The sequence below is a fragment of the Amphimedon queenslandica genome, unplaced genomic scaffold (genome assembly GCF_000090795.2).
Source record: "Amphimedon queenslandica unplaced genomic scaffold, v1.1 AMPQUscaffold_13503, whole genome shotgun sequence".
NCBI lineage: Eukaryota > Metazoa > Porifera > Demospongiae > Haplosclerida > Niphatidae > Amphimedon > Amphimedon queenslandica.
Window position 1 is genome coordinate 186,475 of NW_003546261.1, and position 19,428 is coordinate 205,902.

The 19,428-nt window shown below is 35.4% G+C and overlaps 2 protein-coding genes and 2 long non-coding RNA genes across 6 annotated transcripts; 2 read left to right on the forward strand and 2 right to left on the reverse strand.

Moving 5' to 3' along the window:
* Window positions 1-307: 307 nt before the first annotated feature.
* On the reverse strand, window positions 308-847 carry LOC109593838 (uncharacterized). Its single transcript, XR_002191180.1, has 3 exons — window positions 643-847; window positions 527-586; window positions 308-473 (listed from the first exon to the last, which is right to left on the reverse strand). It is a non-coding gene; the product is annotated as an uncharacterized LOC109593838 (long non-coding RNA).
* Window positions 848-3,953: 3,106 nt separating this feature from the next.
* Window positions 3,954-7,442, forward strand: LOC105316675 (uncharacterized). The gene is made up of 3 exons (XM_011411753.1): window positions 3,954-4,642; window positions 7,069-7,206; window positions 7,427-7,442. Exons 1-3 carry the CDS (start codon window positions 3,954-3,956, stop codon window positions 7,440-7,442), a joined length of 843 nt encoding a protein of 280 aa, XP_011410055.1.
* Window positions 7,443-9,038: 1,596 nt separating this feature from the next.
* On the reverse strand, window positions 9,039-13,777 carry LOC109593845 (uncharacterized). 3 transcript variants are annotated; one of them, XR_002191184.1, is made up of 5 exons: window positions 13,693-13,777; window positions 12,096-13,631; window positions 10,069-11,842; window positions 9,467-10,013; window positions 9,039-9,409 (listed from the first exon to the last, which is right to left on the reverse strand). It is a non-coding gene; the product is annotated as an uncharacterized LOC109593845 (long non-coding RNA). The 3 variants fall into 3 exon arrangements; XR_002191183.1 differs by having other exon boundaries at window positions 10,069-11,845; XR_002191182.1 differs by having other exon boundaries at window positions 10,069-13,631.
* A 28-nt stretch (window positions 13,778-13,805) lies between these two features.
* On the forward strand, window positions 13,806-16,601 carry LOC100640023 (40S ribosomal protein S27). Its single transcript, XM_003383972.3, has 4 exons — window positions 13,806-13,897; window positions 13,951-14,059; window positions 16,323-16,433; window positions 16,481-16,601. Exons 1-4 carry the CDS (start codon window positions 13,892-13,894, stop codon window positions 16,507-16,509), a joined length of 255 nt encoding a protein of 84 aa, XP_003384020.1. The 5' UTR covers window positions 13,806-13,891; the 3' UTR covers window positions 16,510-16,601.
* The last annotated feature ends 2,827 nt before the right edge of the window (window positions 16,602-19,428 follow it).

Consider the following 19,428-nt stretch of genomic DNA (forward strand, 5'->3'; position numbering starts at 1 on the left):
TATTATTAGTGCTCACACCAAGGAGCACCTGAAGGCCTAAAAGAGCATGGATGGCTATAATTTTCCTGTACAAGGCTGGGTAAAGAACCTGGAGGCTCTAGAGCATTATGAGGCTGTCATCATGAAAGCAAATGTCAGGCATTCTCAAAGTCTGTCATCAACCTCCTCTGCATTCATGGGTAGCAGTCAAAAAGGATGGAGCAGTCATACATGTATGTGCTCATTGTACATGTACATGTATGACCGGTTTGGGGGAGACCTGTTTACACTCCAACAATCACAATCTCAACTGTTGTTTAAACGCAGGAAAGGATTGGAAGAATTACTTTGTCAAACATGCATTCTGTACTTAGATAAACAGGAAAGAAGTACCAAAGTCCATAGTCAATAATATAATGCAGTACACTTCACTAAACCCAGATCTTCTGCATTGAAATGGGGGAAAAATAAGGCCATTGCTAGAGAGCACTACTCTACAAAGCAAAAAGAGAAACACTAGTTTTGACACCCATTTATCTGGACTTACATGTTGTATAATGTATCCCTAGATTGCTGCCAGTCCTAATGGCATTTCGTCTTGTGATTGCTGTGGAACAAAATAATTGGAAATAAAGTGTTCGTACACAATAAGAGATATTTCACCAGTTAGTGACGAGGCTTTGAGCAATCACACCTACTGTGTCTCTAAAGGGGTGGATCAACAAATAAGGATATCAAGGATACACAAGAATTACACAAAAATTGCTTGTCAGCTGTTTGTGGCTGGTATCAATTTTGTGTGCTGGACATCTGATAGCACGTTTGTCAAGAGTATCTATCAGGACCAGAGCTACATGTACATGTGTATTGTAAATTTGTCATAAAATTATAAACAAATCCCAGTTGTTCTTTTGTGACTACTTGCTGCCAAAGCTATTGACTCACAACTTTAAAGAAAAGAAGGTGATTCTTGAAACGGTTACGGATAAATGACAAAATTTATTGTTTTTGCAAGCAAGAAAACCGGAGGGAATGATAGCCTGTGACAATTAAGATTGTGATTTAAGATGGTCTCACTAACGAATGTGTGTCAATCAAAAGAAAGCCTTTTGAAGGAAAATAGTTCTGCCCACAATGCAGGAATAAAAAATCTATAATTAGTTTTAATAACGTTTCAATTTTTCCAACAAATATAACAAAATTTAGTTACATTAACCAATGTTGCAGTAGCAGCAATTATTTTGTGCATGGCTGTTATACTGTAGCTGCATGCTGAAACAGCAGAATCTCTTCCTTATTTTGATGCTTTATTCTTTTTTACCACTCATACTTTGTATAAAATAATAAAGAATGAATTTATATTGCATGGCTAAAGGTGGGTTCTCAATATGACATAAGCTGACAAAAAGTTGGAGGCATACACTTTTGCATCTTCGATAACCTATTCTCAATTTTTATTCATTGTGTGACAAGCCCAACCCATATCAATTAATTAAACTAGGTTGCTATGGATGTGTGCACACTTGAACTGCAATGGATGAGGAAAAAGAAATGCTTTTGGCTTTAGCTGGGCTCTACGCTTTGAAAAAAAAGAAAGCGTAGGCCCAAATAATTTTGGATCAAAAATACTCTCACGGTGCCTTCAGCAGGGTGAGTACCACCAACATATGCAAGAGAAGAGGCTAGTTGGTCCTGAAAGTTTTTCCTGTATGTGAGGAAGAGCAAAAAGAGACTTGATCTTCTCTTAGCAAAGGTAATAAAATTATGTTTAATTTTATTAAACATAATGCAATTTTTAAACATAATGCAATTTTTAAACATAATTATGTTTAAACTCCTTCCCATTGAAAACGTACATGACGAGACCATATCCAGGACACCATCTTGATGAATCAAAATTCAAAAGTCATTTATAACTAAAGATTAAGCCAGGCACGCAGAGTCATAAAGAATGCTTTCAGTATTCTTGCTTTGAGGTGGCGTATAGTTCGAAGACCAAAAATTGCTAATCCAGATCACGTCATATTGTTTACTTGAGCTGCAGTAGCCCTTCACAATTATTTAAGAACTACAGAGTCCTTAATTTACATACCTCCTGGATTTGTAGATGGAGAAGATGGAAGGAGAATAAATGATGAGTCTGGTGCTAGTTTGCAATCAGTACATTGTACCAGTTCAAATTATCATTAATATTTACCATTAAAAAATAGATACTCTGCAGAAGTTGCTACTGTAAGAGATATGTTTAAAGATTACTTTTGTAGCACCATGCAGTGGTTCTAAACCTTGGCAGTATTCACATGCTAAACGCACTTATGTAAAGACTTCCGCCTTTTCATTGCATCATCAACAGTAAAACTAGTCTGTCATCAAATAAAAATTTTGAGCATCATGCAGTATTGCTGTTGCATGCAATGTAATTATAATAGTACTTTACCTCTTCAGCTACTTTTACCCACGCATTTTCTCTAGCTCTTGAATCTCTATAGACGTGGGATGATACTTGCCAAAGACAAAGGTAGTTTCTAGTGCTTTTTATCACTATTATCAGCCTTTCATCTGCCATACTTGCTGCTGTAATAGGCTTTTTACCTACCATGCTCCAATTCCTTCATCATGTGATCCCTACAAATTGACACGTGATCAGAGCATTCTGATTGGTCAGACGCATTAATAGGCCTGGGCGATATATCGATATTATACATTGTAGTTGTACCGCGGTACAATTTCATTATAGTAGCGGTCTATATTACGCTATTGAAAAATACCAATTATAGTTAGAACCGTCTTACCGTCACGTGTACGGTATTTCTGCATGTGGTCGCTTGAGTAAAAAGATATGGCTAGTCAACCAGAAGAAGAAACAAAGAATGAGAGAACTAACACACTCGTTGCCAAGCCTGGGACAAAGTCTCTTGTCTGGGACTATTTTGGGTTGAGGAAGGATGAGCAAGGCAAGCCAATCAATGACGGGCGAGCGGTATGTCACTCTTGCCTTCGTCAAGTAGTAGCAAAACATGGAAACACATCCAACCTTATTGCTCATCTTTGAGTAAACCACAGCAGGATTCACTCTGAGCTTCAAGATGCTCTCAAAAGGAAGTCCAGTGGTAGTACCAACAGCGGCAATGCAAGTGGAAAAGCTTCCCCGGTTACTCAACTCACATTAAAAGCCTCGATGGAAAAGTCTCAGGAGTACGATAGGAAAGGAAGAAAGTGCATGGAGCTAACTGATGCGGTCACCTACTACATTGGTAAAGGAGCTGTTCCCATTTTAACAGTAGAGAAACCAGGATTTAAGAAGTTGTAAAAGAAATTTGATGCTAGATACCAACTTCCAAGTAGGAAATACTTATCTCAGACAGCCTTACCTAAGCTTTATACCTTTGTTAAAAAAAGAGTTAAGCAAGAGCTACATGTACATGTATCTGGTGTGAAGTTCTTTTCGGCTACCTGTGATATATGGTCAAGCAGAGGTATGACGCCATACATGAGCTATACTGTACACTACATAAGTGAAGAATGGAAATTCAGCAATAGATGCCTTCAGACACAATTTCTACCTGAGGATCATAATGCTAAAAATTTTGGAGAGGCTATGACAGTTACACTAGAATGTTGGGATCTTGATGCTTCTAATCAAGTTTGTCTTACTATTGACAATGGTAGTAACATTGTGAAGGCTGCTGCAGATTTAAATTAGTCAAGACTATCGTGTTTCGGACACAACTTACATCTTGCCATCACCAAGGCTCTCAAGATGACAGGAGATGTGTGCGTGCTCTTGGTTTCAGTCATAAAACTGTTAGTTCAATATCCAACAGCTGGAAAAGGAGGAGAGAATTGACCAAGGCACAGATTGATCTTAAATTAAAGGAGCAAGCTTTAATTTCAGTAAGTAATGTATAATAATTATAATAATTTTAATTCATTAATTATAGGATTGCGCAACTAGGTGGGGTTCTATGTCTAAGATGGTTGATAGGATTCTTGAACAAGAGGAAGCTATTCGGAGAACTTTGAGTTCAGATTGGGAAACATCTCACTTAGTGCCAACATGGCAAGACATTGACGTTCTTCAGGCAATACACACAGTTCTCTCTCCTCTTTCAAGCCTCACAGATATTCTATCAGCAGACTCATATGTTACTGTATCAGCAGTCATTCCTTTCCTACACCTCATTGACAAAAAATTTCTAAAAAAAGAGTCAATAGATACACAGCTAACACATGATATTAAGAAGCATATCAGGGATGATCTCAATGAACGTTACAGTAATAGGGGGAAAGATATCAAGGTAATACTTAAGACTGCAATGTTTCTCGATCCACAGTTTAAGACCAAGTATTTGAATGAGCAGGAAAATGAAATTGAAGATATGAAGTTGTTTATAACAGATAATTCCCCTGACATCGAGGTAGCATCACAATCGCAGAGTGAAAATTCTTGTGATCAACCACCTGCACAGAGAAGATGCATTGGTAGTTTGTTTAAGGATAATGAAGAAACTGATGTCATGCCTGAGATATCAAAGGAACAATACATTAATAATGAATTGGATAGATATATTAGCTCACCTAAGTTGGACTTTGAGGAGGACCCACTAAGTTATTGGAAGGATGTGCACAAAACTTACCCCTATCTCTCAAACCTTGTTAAAAGGTACATGTACCTCTGTGTTTGTGCAACAAGTTCCTCCTCTGAACGTCTCTTCAGTGCATCAGGCAATATAGTAACACCATGTAGAAGCAGTTTGAAACCAGAAAAAGTACACATGCTTACATTTTTAAACAAAAACCTTGAATAGTTGTGTCACTTATGTAAAGTTATTGTGAAAAACACTTTCTTTCTCCAAATTTAGTTGTCATAAATAATTTAACGTTAATATAGTATATTAAGGTATATAGTTAGAATTGATAGCAAAATATTGAGGTATGAAAAGTGTCCATACCGCCCAGGCTTACGCATTAGTACATGTAGTTGTGTCAGAATAGAAATACTGTACATTCTATTCTGACGCAAATTTTTACAAAGGCTAGCGCTTTCTGTTTACAATATGACTGAGTACATGATGCAACAATGCAAGAAATGTAGCATCATATTGAGAATCAACCTTTACTTATCATGTCTACTGTATTATCAAGAGTCGATATTAAGGAGAGTGTCTAATGTGCCTATAATCTGTGATACCACAGTACATATGTTTACATAGCATGGTGATTATATAGCACCAAGTAGCCATTCTTGCATCCTTTTATTGATTCCAAGTCAGAAAGCTACAAATAAGAAATTTAGAATGACATATTCCTGTCTGGTCCTGCTTGTTTCTCGCACTGCATGATCCTCAAAGTGGAGATACATGTACATGTATAAGTCTTAAAGTTCGCCTGCATGCTTCAAGCGCCATTTTATCAACAATACCCATAAATTTGAAGATTAGATCTACTGAGATTAACTCTGTATAGACCAATTGCATTAGGCAGGGCAGTTAGGAGGTTGGGTTTCTGTGGGCCATCTTAGTGTACATATACATGCTGCCTTAGATGAGTACCGAAAGCAAGCAATTTTTTCTGGATATCAGTCTTCCTTAGAAACTGATGACAGTAGACAGCGTTGTAAAGAAAAGCTGGATATGCATGTAATTGGTGGTTTAGATCCTTATGAAGCTACCAAGAGCGACTGGTTTGATGATGTGGACTTGTGGTCAAGTGTCACTTGTGGTCATATTGCAATGTATTTGCTACTTACACAAAGCCCATATTCCAATGAAGATCTTTTAAATTATAAAAGTATAGATTGCTATAACCATTTCCTCTCTAGATGGGTAAGAGAGATACTAATCAAAGCTCCCACTGATGATGTGTGAGTACTAATAGCCAGGGTAAGCTTTATTGGTTGAATTATTGATAATTAATGTGCCCTGAACATAGGTGAATCATTCTCAAAGATTTAAGTGAAAAGCCTCTTACTCCATGGGTGATTACTGAGAGTAATTTTCTTTTAAATGTGGCATTGCTATCAGCGAGTAGAGGATATCTATCAATGAATAAATTGAAACAGATTAATTAATTGATAGCAAGTGGAATGTATTGAGGGAAAAAATGGCGGGAAGAGACAATTGAGCTGACAGTTCCGATGGCACAGAGGCCGTGTTAAGTAACCCAACCACATTACTCCAGGATACTGTTAACCACTTAGAAGGTAAAGCTTCAGTCTGTTATTATAAGATTTAAACTATGACCAACCTTTGTTTATATAGCTCCAGGGCAGATTAGTAGTCAACCAACAACAACCACAGTGTCTGTAGTACAACTGTCAGCTACGCTTACCGCACCACAAGTATTTGCTACTAATATTCATTCTGTCAGATCTGAGAGAATGACACCAGTTCCTAGTAGTTTCTCTTGGAACCCAGGCTCTAGTACTAGTTCCAGGCTTTTAGTGGCAAGAAAAGGAAAGTGGAGAGAGTCAGCACCCAAAGCGAAGGAAAGTGGCAACTTGGACTCACACATTTGTGTGCCTAGCTAACAAACAGCAAGATATCATCCCTGATGGCAATGAAAGAGCTAAGCTAAAATTGGCTGGGCTTGGAGAAAAAAGATCTCAATGTATGCAAATGCAGATTCTCAAAATGTAAACCAAGAGCTTTTATTTACTTTTCCGAAATTGGCCCAATCTGAGGGATTTGAGCTACTAAGGGTATCAGAAGGTGGAGGAGGGTGTCTTGATGTCATTAAATGACCAAGGAAAGGCTATAACGCAGCCTACTTGAAAGTAGTAGTACATAACGCCAAAGTATATGTGAGGCCACTGCAAAGGAATCTATCCATAGAGGAAAGCCCAACTGTAGAAGATGTACATGTAAGTATACTGGTAGTATTAAATTAATTGTAATGTGTAATTTTAATATTTATAGGAATTCCTAGATGCACCAAAGGAGAAGTGTTTAAACTGTGACAAAATGGTGCTTTTGCTGAACTGAAAGATCATCTTATTTCTTGCAATAGGTCTACAACGCAAGCAGTAAATTCTGGATATATTGGTTTTTTTATTCAATTGTTTGATCATGCAAAAAATGTTCTTGATAGGAGTACTAACATCTACACTGAGGAAGACACATTTCAATTTGATGACTCTATGGTTCAGGACTATTTTGACCCAGTATTGGATGTGGCATTATATGAGTTATCAGCAACAGAAATTTATGATAACAGCAATGAGCAGCTGTAAATCAAATTCAAAACAATATTTAATTGTAGTGCTACAACTATTATTAACTCTGTTTCTTCTTCTTCTTCTTCTTCTTATTATTATTATTATCATTGTTATTGTTAAATTTCTTCATTTATATAGTCATTGTTGTCTTTTTTAATAATAATATACACTGAGTTCTGTTTAATAATGATATTATTTTATATTTCTTTTAAAATTACATTTGTGTTGTAGGTCAATTGACAAATAATAGAACAATTGCAAAGACAAATTTAAAAAGAGACTTTTGAAATGGTTGTTAGTCTCAGTTCTAGATAATGCTCTGCCACGCTTAATAAAACCAACATTTGATCCTAAGAAGAAGTTAAAAGTATGTGTAATTTGAACACTTTAATTTGATACCAATCCATATTAGGTGGTGTTTGACTTTGAGGCAGGCTATGATACTGGAGGTCTAATGAGAGAGTTTTTTGCTTAGTTTGTGATACAATTAGTCAGCGATATATGGACATAAGTGGTTGCTTTCAACGTAATGTCATAGCATATCAATTAATTGATGATAATGTATGAAATTATTTTCATGCTTATATAATAGGAGCAAGTATATTACCGTTGTGGTATTTTAATTTCCATGGCATTTGTTCATGGTGGAGCTTCTGTTAAATTATTTGGGCCATCTGTTTATAAGTACTTATGTGGTGATGATCCATCAAGTATTACAGTAGAAATTACTGAAGTTTCTGATCATACTTTACGTTCATTCTTGCAGCAGGTACGCATAATTTGTGTATATACATAGCAAATTCAATTTCTTATAGATTGAGTTTACAGATGATACCTCTTCTTTAAAAAAATTATTAAATAGTAATGCTAGTGTCCTTCTTGACAATGGCTATAATAAGCCTATCTGCAACATTGCATTGTGTGATAAGCAAAACATAATTCACACTGTTTCTCTAAATCAAGTAATTATTTCATCACTAGCTGAATTGAGCCAGTTCAGAAGTGAATTAGCAGTACTGGGGGTTGATGATATGATGAAAAAATACACTGCAGTGTTAGCCCCATTTTTTTGCCTAGTGCATGGAGAAGGAAAATCTTACAGCAGGTAATTATTATCTATGTCTTTATATTTATATTATTGCATTTTGTTTGTTGTATATTTTTATTATTATTTTCTTATACTTTATCTTATAGATTTGGTCCATAAACTATTTACTGTGATCAGATATGCGCCAGAAGGTAGTAATGAGCGTCAGAAGTAAGTTAAGGCATATATGTGACCATAATTGACAAAAGGTACCTTATGGCGGATAGGAAAATTGGTCTTTATAGCCTTAAAAATCCTACTTCCTGAGCTCCATTCATCATAAAATTGCTCCAGAGGATGCAAAAAGTTACTATGTAACTTTTAGAAACAATTGTTGACTAACAGAGCACTCACAGGCTGATATTTTTCATCATAATGATGAATTTTAAAATCCACCATAAGGTACCTTTTGTCAATTATGGTCACATATGTATTTTATAGATTATTTGGATGACCTTGAGAAAGGTATATGTGATGAATATGCTATTGTCATCAATGATTCTTTTGTATTTAGTCCAAGGAACTGGTTCTTCTGAATTAGCTAAATTAGAGCAAGTATTATCCTTTTTACTGGAGCAGTAAGTATACCACCAAAAGGATACAATTCTGTCACTTTAAGTTTTAATGGAGATAACTCGTATCCAACTGCATCAACTTGTGGGGTAGAACTTACTTTGCCAACAAAATATGACAATTATACTGCTTTCAAAGAGTCATTGGATACTGGATTTGGCCTAGCTTAACACTTAACTTTTGTTTGCATTTAAACTGAGAAACAATGATTATTACATTTTAAGAATTTTTGGTGTTGTTTACATGCATACATGTTGATTGCAAAACTGAAAAGCAAAATTATTAAAATTACAATGAAATTGTGGCATAAATTAAGAGAGAGAGGATATTGAAATAAGGTGTTACAATTAAAGCTGTTGGCAAATATAGTTTAAAGCATTGAAATATAAATCAACACCATAGTTGCTACTATCTTGCAGTGGTGTTACTTGAGCTTGCAAATCTGAGAATGCTTCACCACTAAGAAGACCACCTATTTCTAGCACTTGATTCTGATTTTCATCTTCTTGAGAGACAGGAATAGACCAGTCAATACCATAACTTTGAGCATCTTCCTGTTTTAAAAATGTTTGCCATGCATCAAATAGTGTATAGCCAATTCATTCTCTTACTTCAGACAATGTTTCTGCTTCAGTGAATGTCTCTTGAGTTTGTGTGTGGTATAATTCCCTAATCTATAATTGTATGGGAGACAAATTTCTTATAGTAGATAAAGAATGATTGTTCCAAGCTTCTTTAAATTGAAACAAAGCACGATTCATTCTCGGAATAAATATGTATTGAAGGGAATACATGTGGGCATCATTGTTTACGTTCAAAACTCTTTGTTTCTCCATTTCATAGAATAGGCCATAAAACAGTGATGTACATCCTTGAAATAAATCTCTCCACAATCACTCAATTCGTTGGTTATGGACTGATCTTCCACTAATAAAACTCCCTCTTCCAGGTCCTCTTAAAGGATGCTGCAACATAAACCTTTCAACACCAACATTTTCTCCTCCCTTATCAGCCCTTACATGACTAGGCAATCAAAGCTCTTCCACTGATTGTTGGAACAATCAAAGAACTGTTTCTGACCTATTGTTGTTACAAGCATGTAGATAAATAATGCGCCTGCTGTAGCCATCTATACAACCATGGATCACTATCTTCCATCTACAAACATCATAAGAATAATAATTATCAATCAAACCCAATTAAACCCAAATACCTTATTAATTCCATCAATATGATAGAGTGATAATGGTCAGGGAAAAGAATATTCTCTTCAATGTATAACATTAGACTGTCTCATAACAGCACCCTCAGGATCTACTCTTCTTTGTGATAATCTAATACGACTTTGTTGAATTTGGTAGCCTCTAGCTACAAGATGGTCTCGCATTTGTCTGTTTCCACAGTTTGGAAAATCTTGTTGTACATGTATTTGTAATACAAGTTCATCCAGCTGTTGATCACTTATACTTGAGTAACATGCTCTGATAAAGAGACCATAAGCCGACATTCTTCTTCTAATAGTCTTTACTGACATACACAATATTTCAGCGATTTGAGGCACAGTAAATTGACTTTCTATGAGAAAGTTGCTCCCGTGATACAGCAAAGCTTGGGCGACCAATTAAGCTGGTATATACAATAGTAGGCCTTGGATCAGCATCAAATATTTCTGCAGGACTAGACTCTGCCATGAGGACACAGCAAGTATCCTCCACTTGATGATACAAGTCAGCCTCCTCCAGGCCTGCTCCAATAAAGTAAAAATAGGCTCTAATAGTTTTAAAATGTGTCCAATTTTAAAGGAAAGCAATATCCTAATTTTGGCACTAATCACCTCCCATAAGATGGCTTGGTATTTTGTATATGTTGTTGGGAAGGCACATGTGAAATAAAAGTGTGTTAAGTTTTAAGTGCATGTATAATTCATATCTACTGTAGTGCCCATATACATGTAGTCACAAAAATGACTCAATTGAAGAATCAGTTAAAGATACCAACTTTTGTCTTTTTAAAAATGATGATGGCTCTTTTGATTTGAAAAAATATCATGCATATTATTACCAGGTGTGTAAAATTTTTGTACAAGGAGAAGCTACATGTATTGGACTGATAAGGATTTATACATTGCAAGGATTTACCCAGACGAAGACTTTTGGTCATTGAAAATTATGAAAGTAGAACATTTTCTATAACAGCCATCTTACTAGAGCTCCTAGGAAAATTCTATTCCCGAAATATATCTGTTCAGTCAGGGGATTGTAGCTTAACTTCATCCTCCACAGTTACAAGTTACTGCTGTTGTGATGGTCCAGAAGAAGGCAGCATGGTAGGGTGTAATAATCCCAGTTGTGTCTACCAATGGTTTCATCTACATGTAGATTGCCTTGGCCTCGAATCTGAGCCCACATCAAAGCACTGGTATTGCCCTGACTGTCGCAATTTACCTGCTTTTCAAAGAAAGACTGAGAAAGCTAACAAATAGACTTCTAGTACATTTAATCAAAATTTATGTAATCTCATAATACATTTAATGACAATTACTGATTTCACTTTGTTAATAATCACCATGAATCATAATAAGTAACTTAATCAAATGGAACAACAGAGTCACATACAACTAGAGCACAAGAAACACAAACTCTTTTATCAAGTGTCGTTTCTTGGTAGTCGTCAGATGTCATAAAATCAACTGGTAAAGTAGAACTAAGAAAAGAATATTTCTTCCGCACATTCCCAATAACTCGTTCCACATGTACATGTACATGTATGCGGGCATTGGCAATCTTCCTGGTTTGTTCAGCACTTATTGGATCAAGCTGCTTTTTGCTTTTTTTGTAAATGCTGGAATTACTAATTTTGAACACAGGAGTCCAACAGAGTCTCTTATGTCAAAACCACGATCTGCCAAAATGGTGTCTCCTGGTAAGAGATTGTTGTAGAGTTTACTATGTTCTATGATAAACTTGTCATTGGTTCTTCCTCCCAGCCTTCTGAAATAAAGCTAAGAGTAGGAGTGATACCAATGAGATACATGTATGTGTACTTTACAGTATTATGGTGTTTGTACGATGAATCTCTGTGCTCAAGCAAGTAGATTTGTTGATAATAACAATACAACTGGGGAAGTGCTTACAAAAACCATTGGCATTGTTTTTTCAAGGCATCTTGATCTGGCCATCTGATCAATGGTTTAAGTTTCACATGCAGAATTTCAATGACGCAAAGAAAAACACGACTTACTGTTGAGTTATGCACATTGATTGGTATGCCAAGTCTTGACCGTGTAAATTTAAACGCCACTTCATCAATGTCAGTAACAGCTATTGAAATGAAGACAATGATAAATTTCCAGTGTCATTCAAAAAGGTTTTATATATGTGAAGAGTGCCATAAGCAAACTCCATGTACTAAGACTAGTATAAAATAATACTTTCTTGTCATTATCCTTAAAATATTCCTCATTAATGTATCGCTCTTTCAGTTCAAATTCTAACAAATGAACATCCTTTTTCAGAGTTTCGTTCTTTTTTTTCAATTCCTCAAATTCATCCTGATACTTCTTCATATCTTCCAAACCTAGTGATGGGTCTCTTTGAAGAGCCATACTGCAGGAGGTATGTACAACATGATCAACATCATTAGCTTCAGTATCATAGTTCTTGGCTGACTGAATATCATGGCTTTCAGACTCCAATTTCAACTCATTTCCAGTATTAATTGATGTATCAACAGTACTGATTTCAATGAAATTACTACCGTATAGCGGGTTTTTTTCAAGGATAACAAATTTCGCGAATTTCGTGGATTTTTTCATGATTCGCGAAATTAAATTCCTTGAAAATCAATTGATTAGTAAAAATTCGCGAAAATTAATTCTGCAAACTTCCGGATATGGGTCATTTGCGAAATTTATTATCCTCGAAAAAAACCCGCTATATGGTATTGGCACACAATCTTCTCCTCTTCTGAGTTCTTGTGTATCTTTGTGATGTAGCATCCAAGCTTTTCTTTTTTACCACTAGCAGATCCATACCTTAGCTTCACTGAAGGAGCCAAGTCAGGGTTGTTCATATTTTAGAGTTTTGCAGGAACACCACTGACAAAATGATCAGAACAAACACTGATATTATAGCATTGTTTAGGAGTAATATCAGCTCTATTTATTTTAAAGAGCCATGCTTTCTGTCTTCTTTGTGTCAGCAACTTAGTTTTAGTACCTTGATTGGTGAGTACGCTCAATAGTCGAAAAAAACTCTTTGCTTTATCTCTATCACTCCAATTCCCACAGCCAACCATAGCACAAATCACCACCTTGTACACCAAGATGGCCAACAAAAAACACAGTCTCCTAACTGCCCTACCTAATGCAAAGGGTCTATGCTTGCAAAAAACGGATGTACATGCGTAAACATACATACTGTGGTATCACAGAATATAGGCAGGTTAGACACTCTGCCTAAATAATTATCCACTCTTGGTATTATGCATATATATATAGGGTTGACACAAAAAGACAGACAAAAACGGGACGTGACTGTGAGTCTTTTATACAAAGGCTTCGCCCAATTATTACTAAACTGATGACAATATGCGCATAAGACCTATACCCCCTCCATGCTACAATATAGGACCCTATGCAGATTTAACTTTCACTGACGGATATTACAAATCACCTAATGATTCTAACCTTTTCATCTAACACTTCCACGACCTCAGATGTTAAATGAGACTTAATTTCGTTCCAAGTACCTCTAGCCCTTAAAGTCTCTTTTATTACTAAAAATTATAATAATTATAAACAAGTGAACTAAAAATAATTATTATGATTTAAATTTACTTTTCTTTAAGTCATCCGCCATACTAATGCAGCTGGCCACTGGTGCTGACTGCTCTAGTGCTCTGCTGGCTGCACTGAGTGACAAACTAAATCTATTATAAAGAAAAGAAGCTCCTCCCAACCCCTCCTTTTACCGCAATACGCATGCGCAGCAAGTCTTCCTCGTGCTTCTTGAATCTATTTGATAACATTAGTGACAATGCCGGTGAGTTTGACTTTTATTTCTATAGATTTGAGTGATCTCTTGTTGTATAATAGTTGGCCAAGGACCTGCTTCATCCTTCTCCTGAAGAGGAAAAAAGAAAACACAAACTGAAGCGTCTTGTGCAAAGCCCTAATAGTTTTTTTATGGATGTAAAGTGTCCAGGTAAACTACATGTATAATGTTTTATCTTAAAATCATTATTGCTTAATTACGAATTGTTGCCTTGTGTGTCAGTAAACACAGTGACAGACACAATTGTGGGTGTGGTATGGATGTGTGCATCTAGATAGTATGAAAGTACATGTATTGTACAGGGCCTTATATGGCAGACATTATGGAGCGAGTGTAGTATACTGGTACCCTTTAGAACGCCATTTTGACATTGCTGACGTCACTCATGACATTATACATGGATGCCCCATAGTAGCCTGAGCTGGAAAGTTGCTATATAAGGAGCACATCTCATGGAGGGGGCTATGATTCCCCATACTTTGTAATTGTTTATTGAAATCATTAAAAACCATAAAATCAAAAAAAACATTAAAAGAACATTACAAACAGTAAAAAATGAGTGAAAAGCTGAGTATCAAGAAAAGCAAGTACTAGGATGAGTAATGGAAGCCCTAAAAATAAACAGTAAAACTCAAAAACAGGCAAAACTGAAAATTATAAATGTGACGTAATTAGAAGATCCTACTTGGGTTCGAGCACCTAAAAACTAAACCCTAACCCCTACACCCGAGCACCCTAAAATTAGGGACGGGACATAATGTGAAGAGAATGCTTTGTAGGCTGTGAAGGTTTAGGGTTTGGGTTTTGATGTTTTATTTAGGGTTTTGTTGGGTTTTGTGTCGGTGGTTGTGTGTGGGGGGGGGGCTTCGCCACATCACAACCTACTTCATTTTTGTGTAAACCAATTCTTTAAAGTAGTATCATTAGATGTGATATTATAAAGGTCCTTAAACCACATCTTTTGAGGATAAGAAAAAATTACAGAAGAAGCAGCAGTAGCAGCAGTCGCCATTTTAACCATACAGATGATCACGTGATGAGTTGGCCACGCCCTTGACATGATGTGATGTGACGAAACTTCCAGTAAAATGGTGTATTTCCGGGGTACCGGTATACTACACTCTACCCGACATTATTTTATATCTCTTACATTTTCAGGCTATGTTTATGTGTATAGTCTCTGGCAGGGGAAATGTCCACACTTTGTCATTTGTAATTTAATATATTAAAACAAGCGTAGCAGTGTAAAAATATTCCTATAATTAATTTCACCACCTTGCATGCATAGCTGGGCATTAAGACTTAATTAAGACTTATAGAGGTTCTCTCTACCTGCAAATGCTTCTAGAGAAGTCTTTAGACAGTATCTTTATGTTCTCTTGCTGATAGAAACCTCATCACTTTTTCCCGTATGTAATTCACCATTTTGTTTACTGTGGCCACACCCACTTACTTAAAGAAGTGTGGGCAGGTGGTTGCTAAGGCTTATTAATTCTCCAATACAACATGTATAGAATAATTGTAAGTGTGGACATACAAGTATATATAGATAGCGTAATGGTGAAATCAATTGTGGAACGGCTTGGGGGCAATGCCCCCAGGTCGTAAAAGCATGCATCAAAATGTTGTTGTATGTGGTTTATTTTCTGATTTTAAGAATGTGTTAATAGCTGGTTTAACATAATACCGTATTTCCTCAATTACAAAATTACAATTACATGTAATTGACTGTATTCCCTTGGTCAAAATTGTCAAAACAAAGTATACCGTATAGCGCTTTAATTTTGTGGAGCTAAAATTTTGCGGATTAACAAAAATTAATTTTTGCAGATTCGCAATCATAGTGCCACCATGGTGCCACACCTTTAATGGCAATTGAAATTTTAGCGGATCTTTAATTTCGCAGTTTCATGCTAACCGCGAAAATAGCAAAAGTTTAGCTCCTCAAAAATAAAGCGCTATACGGTATTATTAGTGCATGAGCTGATAAATATTCCCAATAAGCTATTGATTCTGGTGTCTGTGAAACTGCTGTTGTTTGTGTGTGGGCAAAGCAATGAGTCAATAGTCTTATGCATGTAAAGGAAATTAATTTCAAAAGGTCTGAAACATACAGAGCTACATTGTGCATTACTTAAATCAATTAGCTATTTTATCTCCGATTTTGTTTATTCGAAGCCTCTAGAATTCAGAGTCTCACTTGTGCTGACTTAATGTTACTTTTCACAAGCTTACATGTATGAATTACATAATAGAAAGCTAGATGGTGTTATAGTTTTGTGCTTCCTATTTTTCCCAATAATTTACACATACAATGTATTAAAAATTACCAACCATCACATGAAATATACTTGAGTTACAGTATAATTATTTGGTACATGTGACAAATTGTAATCACTTATTTTAATAATAGGGTGTTACAAGATTACAACTGTGTTCAGTCATGCACAGACTGTTGTACTTTGTGCAAATTGTAGAAATGTCCTCTGCCAACCTACTGGAGGAAAGGCAAGACTAACAGAAGGTTTGCAGTTAGTCTTAACACCATGAATTATGTGGATATCTTTATAGGATGTTCCTTTAGAAGAAAACCTCATTAAAAGATGACTGAATAATTGACATGTTCAATTTTGAATAATTTAATAGTAAAAGTTTATTACTGATAAAGTTATTATGCTTTGTCGTGATTCTACCAGCTTGTTCTGTATTTTGCATGTGTATTTCAACTTTCAAGGTTTCTTCAGACTTAATAGTTTCTGTTGCTTGTTTTGGCTGAGCAGTTTTATGTAAGTATTGCCTGGCCTTGAGCTAAATTTTAAAAGTAAATATTGTGAAATCGCTATGAATGGTTTCTTTTAAATTATGCAGTCATTGAACAAGTATGAACTGTTTTAAGTTTTTAATTGTGAGCTTGAAGACATGGTACATTACATCATAATTCTTTCAGACTTTCTTCATGCCCGAAATAGTACACATTAGTTACCTAATGTATGAAATAGAACTACTTATTTCATGTTGAGCTGAGAAACTGTATCATAATTTATGCGTTCTACATGGCTAGGCTTAGATGATGTAATAGACCTCAATAACCTGTAATGTTTAGTTGTTTACAGTATACCCATTTTCAGACTTCTGTTTTTTTAGTAATGTGCCATATGAAAGTCAAGAAAAACGGAAGATTTGCAACTTGTCAAACGTCATTATTTATAATAGGAGTAGAAACTTAGTGACTGATTAATTTAATAAAATGGTCTAATTCATTAACAAAATTAATACTCATAAATTAATAAGTGTCATTTATGCTTTCTCTTTTTCTTGCTACTGGCCCCACTCTGCCCTTGAGAGTCTCCTGTGGCTTCACTCCCTCGTGAATGACGTGACTTCAGCTTTGGTATTTGTTCACAAACCAAAAATAACACATCCTTGCGTGTTTTATATTCTGAAACGAATGGTTTCCCTTCTGAGTTAACTAATTGAACCCTGACTCTCCCACTATGCAAATGATCTCTTGAATGTTCACGAGGATATTGTTTTGCCTAAAAAACATCATTATTAAAGTCAATAATCTGAGAGCAAGTTTTGCATAATTTGGCATGTGATTTCATAAGGAATGAAATCATTTATAGACCTTTATACACCTGCAATATGGTTAAAACTGGTTCAGTACCAATAATTATTTGTTTCAAAGCACATCAAATGAAACCACTATACAATTTAAGAATCAATATTAGAAGTGCTCTAAAAGCTACTGGGCATAAAGCTCTATCATTTCAAGTTGGGGTGAAAATTTTTAGCTAAGTCAGGTGAGTTTTTATACAATTTATGGTCATTAACTTTTAGGAACTATCTGTACATCTGGTGATGGACTGTAATCATTGTACTAAACTTAATAATATGCCACCTTTTTCATCTTCAAAATTCCACTTTCAAAAGTAAAACATAAAAACAATAGTCATAATAAAAAGCTTTAATCTAAACATACAGTAAACTGTTTATCAACTTAAATTTTTAGAATCCCAATGCATGTGTTTGTTATAATTATATAAGTGCCAAAAAGAGCCAATGTGTTATGTGTGCAACCATGCAAAAGAACATTTTATAGAAAACTCATTATACATGCACATGTAGATGCAGCAAAATGTCACAAATGAAGGATGGGTAAAACAGACAATTATTTAATACATCGAGTCAGGCATGTATACTAACCCCTTCAATCCCTTTCATTTTCTCTATGACTACATTCTTAGTTTACAAACAGTTACAGAAATGGATACAAATTTTGAAAAGCACAACCTGTATCCTTATTCCTCGTTAAATGTACAAGTCTGACAAAAGTGTACTAAAGATTAAGGTGAAACCTTGTTGATCAACTAGTGAACTAATCACAAAAAATTCTATATGCACTTTTGAATTACAGTAAATGTTCAAAAAAAGCCTGGCACTTCTACAAATATCTTCCAAGTATAGATACATATATTTTACTCAATATAGTACCTTCCATTTTAAGAATATCCCAAGTGCCATAACTTATTAAGCTGAGTCCCTGACCCCAAGGTTCATATCATGGTTTTGGCCTTTTCAATTTTATTTCACATATTTTTTTTTGTCTTGCAAAGAAATAGATGCCCAGGCTCTTATTTCAACATTATGATAACCTCTTTATGAAACCCACACCTAGCCCTGCATGATACGTAATTTATAGCATACATTGTGTACATGTACATGTACATGTAGATTAGAAGCTGCAAAAAATTAGACTTTAAATACTGTGAATACCCAAAAACTCAGTTTTTGCTTTTAAAGCTTGAGGATAGTAACATGTGTATAGTGCATGGACAACAGGATAAATTCATGTACATGTAGCTAAATAAAATGACCATTATAGAGCTTTTGCATGGATGTATTCATTGTGAGGGTCTGGCTAAATTGTCTGCCATCTTGGGTAACAAGAATATACATGTACATAGAGGAATGGACAAAATATCTGAATAATTCTGCAGTTGACATTCCAGGCTAATGCAAGGCAGGAGATGAAGGTATAGAGTGAAGAACTCTATAATATTCTGCAGTGAAGTACATGTACATGTGTATATTTGATGAAAAAACCCAGTTTGTTTTCATTCATTGACAGTACATTCTTGCCACTCAGGATGATCATAGATATTAGAGTACACAGGGATTGGAAATGGGGCATAGCAACAGGGAAATTCTAGTTGATAGTACCGTAAATAATTTCTCTAATTATTCGTATGTAAAATTAAAAATGGCTGAAAGTTGAAGCAAGTAAGCATACTTCTTAGGTGGTTTATTGTTGCATATAGTCTTATTTTGCATAGGTAACCCTTCAATAATGTTGAGAGACATTCTTCCTGTTTGTCCAAGCTGTCTGCTGTAGCAATGTATTTGTTTGCAGTTTAAATTCAGTGTTTTATGAATTAGCAATCATTATTGATCACATTTACTATATTTAGTTCTATATTTTGTTTTGTATAACCTATTGAATAGAAATGGTGTCAGCG

Excerpts from the sequence above, each read along its gene's own strand:
- LOC105316675 (XM_011411753.1), top strand. The coding sequence starts at position 3,954 with ATGGTTGATAGGATTCTTGAACAAGAGGAAGCTATTCGGAGAACTTTG. Across the intron at positions 4,643-7,068 it reads CTCTCAAACCTTGTTAAAAG|GAGTACTAACATCTACACTG; the intron begins GTACATGTACCT and ends TGTTCTTGATAG.
- LOC100640023 (XM_003383972.3), top strand. Across the intron at positions 14,060-16,322 it reads TATGGATGTAAAGTGTCCAG|GGTGTTACAAGATTACAACT; the intron begins GTAAACTACATG and ends TTTTAATAATAG. Across the intron at positions 16,434-16,480 it reads AAAGGCAAGACTAACAGAAG|GATGTTCCTTTAGAAGAAAA; the intron begins GTTTGCAGTTAG and ends ATATCTTTATAG.